The 5,538-nt window shown below is 32.8% G+C and overlaps 1 protein-coding gene across 7 annotated transcripts in view; it reads left to right on the top strand.

Annotated features, from left to right (window-relative positions):
- LOC106881073 (organic cation transporter protein) overlaps positions 1-5,538 on the top strand; it is a 311,309-nt gene that overhangs the window by 283,632 nt on the left and 22,139 nt on the right. For all 7 annotated transcript variants that reach the window (XM_052968543.1, XM_052968540.1, XM_052968541.1 and 4 more), the window contains one exon: positions 4,711-4,783. In XM_052968543.1, coding sequence (XP_052824503.1) covers positions 4,711-4,783 — 73 coding nt within the window. The remainder of the gene's footprint in view (positions 1-4,710; positions 4,784-5,538) is intronic.

Genomic DNA, 5,538 nt, shown 5'->3' with positions numbered 1-5,538 from the left:
TATATATATATATATATATATATATATATGTATATGTATATGTATATAATATATGCACATACGTATATATATATTATTCGCTATTGTGTTTTTTTATTTTTTCATGATCAATAAATTGTATATAGAAATGTGAATTCTACGTTAAGAAGATATGTTTTGCATTTATTTCACTTCAGCAAGATCTCAACTCAGAATGTAAAGCTTGTAACTAAATCCCATAAAGCATTTAAGGTGATAGTAATTCATTTCTGCTGCTACACTACTCTGTCATAATAATAATAATGATTTCAAATTTTGGCACAAGGCAAGCAATTTTGGGGGTTGGAGGTAGTCAATTACATCTACACTAGTGCTCAACTGTTACTTATTTTATCAACCCTGAAAGAATGAAAGACAAAATCAACTTTGGCGGAATTTGAACTCAGAATGTTAAGACAGACAAAATACTGCTAAGCGTTTCACCTGGCATGCTAATGTATCTGCCAGCTTGCATCCTTTTTTGTAGTAGTAGTAGTAGTAGTAGTAGTAGTAGTAGTAGTAGTAGTAGTAGTAGTAGTAGTAGTAGTAATGATTTCAAATTTTGGCACAAGGCCAGCAATTTCAGAGGAGTTGAGGAATAGTTAATTACATCAACCCTAGTGTTCAATTGGTACTTATCTTATTAACCCCAAAATAATGAAATAAAATTCAACCTTGGCAGAATTTGAACACAGAGCATGAAGGGCTTGGAAATGTACAAAGTATTTTGTCCAGTATGTTAACAATTCTGCCAGAATATAAAACATCCCAACAACACTAGATCCCTACCGCTGCTCAACTTCAACTGAAAATAACAATAAATAGCAAAGAAATGAGCAAGGGACAGCAATCAATGTACACTTGCTAACTGCCCCATCTGTGATACAGATTTATGCCAATGGATAAATGTAATTCCATTACTTCCAAGCAATATCTGAAGAAGGAATTTTTGTATTCTGAAATATTATATTAGACCATGAATAATTAAATTATTTATAACAGTTATTTTAGTACACTCTGCATTGTTGTGCCATTCAAGACACATTACATTTCAATAACAATAATTGTTTCTAACAAAGGTGCAAGGCCTGAAATCTGTGAGAACAGGATAGTTGGTTGCATCGACCCCGATACTTGACAACTACTTTATTTTATTGCACCCAGGAAGAGAGAAGGCAAAGTTGACCTTTGCAATATGTGATCTCAGAGCACAAAGATCTGGAACAAATTTGTACATAATTTATTCCAATTATATATAAATTCGTAGTATAAGATTTGGATTCACAGAATTGTGTGGCAATCACAGAAAGCTCCTCTAACGGACTTGGCTAACAGACCACATAGTAATACAACATAGAGAAGTGTAATGCAGAGTGTTTATGCTACAGAAATCCAGAATATCTGATTTTTATGAGGAGTATATAAGCAATAAAAAGTCAAGAGGTATGGGAGGTGAATATACATTTATTTAACCACTTGACAGCCTTAGGATTTTGACTGTTTTCAGTGTAGAAAAAAATTATATTTACATGTTTGCATTAATATGCATGCTATATTCACAAATCAATGCAAGTAAAGAAAGCTAGCTCATCAGATCCCCAGAACATCCTGGTTACACCAAGGATTCAACTCATAAGTATACATGCAAAATCTCTTTATGTATACAATATGTGAAAGACCAAAACTAAATAAGATTAGCTTGGTTTGGTCAGTAAAAATGAAGATATGTTGGTTCATATTGATTAAGGTGTTAGGTAGAAATTCAGGGAATTGACCGACCTTAATGTTAACAAAAAAAAAAAGAAGCTAGCTCATCAGAACATCATGGATACACCAGCGATTCACCTCGCAGAGTTAACTTTCTTTATTTGTTTTGATTTGTGAATATATAATTGCATTATATAAAGTAGAGCATGCATATTAGTGCAAACATGTAAACAATTTCTTTCACTCTGAAATTCTTGCTATATGAGGAAGGCTGTGAAACAGCTGTAATCTAAGGAGTTCAAGTGATTAAATGAATATATTCACCTCTCATACCTCCTGATTTTTTATGTTTTATGTGTGTGTGCATGTGTGTGTGTGTGTGTGCATGTGTGTGTGTGTGTGTGCATGCGTGTGTGTGTGTGTGCATGCGTGTGTGTGTGTGTGTATTGAGAAAATCTTTTCCTAGATATATATATATATATGTAAATTTAACATAAATATATCAATTTAATACACAACCACAAGAGCTACTAATAGTTTCATGCTGTTATGATACTTTAACAAGGCATATTTATAACATATGCTATGTATTCCCAAGCAATCGCTCAGGTTCTGTTTTTGCATTATATATATTTTTAAAAAATACAAACAAATTATTCTCTCGGTTCTGTATTAAATTGATATTCATCTCTCACTGGATTGAGTACTTTTTCATTGCTTCTGCCTATATTGGATATATATATATATATATATATATATATATATATATATATATATATATATATATATATATATATATATATATATATATATATATATACATATAAAAACACACACATACATACACACACATACATATGCACACATACATACACACACACACTTACACACATATATATATTTAGAGAGAGAGACACACACAAACAAACAAATAAACAAACAGAGAGATGTATGTATGTGTATGCACATACACATATAGAGAGTGTATATATTTACGAATGTAAGATAAACAAGATTACATATTCAGACCTCAGCTTTGTATGCGTCGAACAGTATTATGCTCAACTGTATTCATTATCAGATTGCAAAGTAAGAAAAGAAAAAAAAATGTGAGTTGCAATCACTCTCACCCTCCCTCCCACACGTTTTCCAATTTGCAGTTGATTACACAAGGGGCCACAAAGTCAGTTGCATGCAACATTTACAATACATGTGACAAATCAATCAGACCTGCTATGCTTCTAATACTGGTATATTGGAGTGAAATCATTACTTTTATCTGTTTAGCAATCATCATCATCATGCTAGTATGGATTAGACAGTCTGATTGGAACTGGTAAACCAGATGGCTGCACCCGGTTCCAGTCTGGTTCATCTCCTATGTTCCTGCCTCAAGGCTTTCACTCTACACATGCCAGCTCACCTTGATTCGCTTTTAATTAGTCGAAAGACACCTGTTGTTATCTTCTTGTTGATTGTATTTGTAATTGTGTAACATTTACTCTGGTTGTTTTTGTTTTTGTTTTTGTTGTCGTACACATTTGCTTGCTTTCTCCCAAAATATTTAATGCTCTTAGCTTAGATTTTTGGGGCCAGCCAGATTTGAACAGTCTCAAGTGTAACCGGCCGAAACTGTAAGGATAATCTGGAAACTTGACTGAGGAGAGAAGGCCACGAATGACCCATCCTTGTTGTTTTTCCTGTCCATCTTCGCATCGTCTATCTGTCCGGATGTTTTATTGTCCTCTGTTGCATTCTTGTTCCATTTTTTGGGTGGATACATACATAAGATATGCAGCTATATGCATGAGAATACATGCATCAAAGATACAAATCTGCACCTACATGCATGCATGCATACATGCATACATACAAACAAAAATACTCTTGTTGATGTTGAAATTCCACACACACGCACATACACACATATGTGTGTATATATGTATGTGTGTGTATGTTTGTGTATATAAATATATATGTGTATATACACACACCTATATATATATATATATATATATACACACACACACACACACACACACACACACTACATGTATTGTTAAGCCTGGTGCTTACTCTATTGGTCTCTTTTTGCCTAACAACAACACAGACATAAACCCACCAATATTTATTTCTTTATTGCCCACAGAGCTCTAAACAGAGAGGGAACAAATAAGGACAGATGACGGGATTAAGTTGATTACATCGACCCTAGTGCATAACTGGTACTTATTTAATTGACCCCAAAGGGATGAAAGGCGAAGTCGGCCTCACCAGAATTTGAACTCAGAACCTAACAGCAAACGAAATACCGCTAAGCATTTTGCCCAGCATGCTAACGATTCTGCCAGCTCGCCACCAATATTGGATGTCAAGTGATGAGAAAGGGACACGGACACACACACACACACACACACACACACGTTTAGTGTCCATCTACTAAATCTACTCACAGGGCTTTGGTCAGCCCAGTGCTATAGTAGAAGACACTTGCTTGAAGTGTCATGCAGTGGGACTGAACCTGGAACTGTGTTGTTGGGAATCAAACTTCTTATCACACAGCCACACACTTGCACCTGCACAGCTACACCTGTTTAAAGTATTCTGATATTCCAACGTTTATGTATTTCATTGCATATAAAATGCACTTTTTCCCCCAAAATATGTCTCAGGGCCTGTATTACAAGCTTTAATGCACTAAAATATTTTTCTGATTTTGTGAATGCATGTTGCTAATATTGGGATGCATCTAATGTGCCAATGCATTTTTTATGCCATCAAATAAGCGTATTTTATTATTCTACGCTATATTTTATTTATGTATATATAAGTATAATTTTATTTATGATATTTTATAAATGTTCATGAATTAAAAATATTTTTTACATACACACAGAGGCATGCGTAAAAAGTATCTCAATAACGCAACATTTATAGATATGTCCATAATCATTGAGAAGCTAAATCTGTTACTTTTTCTTGCAGAAATATAGGACTTGGTACATGCCTAGTGTGGGGACGTATCGGCGGCATTTTGTCTCCCCAGATAACTCTATTAGTAAGTAGTCTTTCATTTTTTACTATTATAACTGTATTTATCTTGTTTGTTATTACTGTAATTATCATCAATCATTATAAACATTATTTTCTGCATATGCAAATACTAGAAGGATGGTGGAGGTGGTTGAGAGACCAAATGAAATGCTTTATGATGTAGCTATGAGAGGGGTAGCTCTATGTGGTTACTTGAATTGTTAGAAATAACTACCTTCAAACCTTACTGTGTTGAAAAAGGAAGGGCAGTTCATTGAGTTATGTAGTTCTAGATACATTATACGATGTATCTAGTTCTCATGACAATATATTCTAGATAACATTTCATTCAGTATGATGTTTTTCTTCTGTTATTTGATTAAATAACAACATTATTCCAGTCCATACAAAAATGTTGCTCTCAGTAACAATGTGGATTTTACGTGCATATGTATTTTTCTGATATGAAACTGCTCTGTAAATGATGATAATGTTATTTTAAGATATAATTGTTTTATATTTCAACTCTTTGTACACATAAGATAATTTACCAGTATAAAATAATTTGTACATCAACTTATTCAAACATGTAGCAGTTTCTATCTTTTATATATTTTGGGGGTTTTTATATTATTTATATTAATGATAATTTATAATTATTTACAATCTTATTTATATTCCATTGTATTATTTTCACTTTTTCATTATATTTGTCTGTGTGTGTGTGTATATATATATATATATATATATATATATATATATATATATATATATATATAT

This window comes from Octopus bimaculoides, chromosome 6 (genome assembly GCF_001194135.2).
Source record: "Octopus bimaculoides isolate UCB-OBI-ISO-001 chromosome 6, ASM119413v2, whole genome shotgun sequence".
Lineage (NCBI taxonomy): Eukaryota > Metazoa > Mollusca > Cephalopoda > Octopoda > Octopodidae > Octopus > Octopus bimaculoides.
Note: the sequence above shows the minus strand (reverse complement) of the source record. Positions and strands in the feature narration are given on the sequence as shown.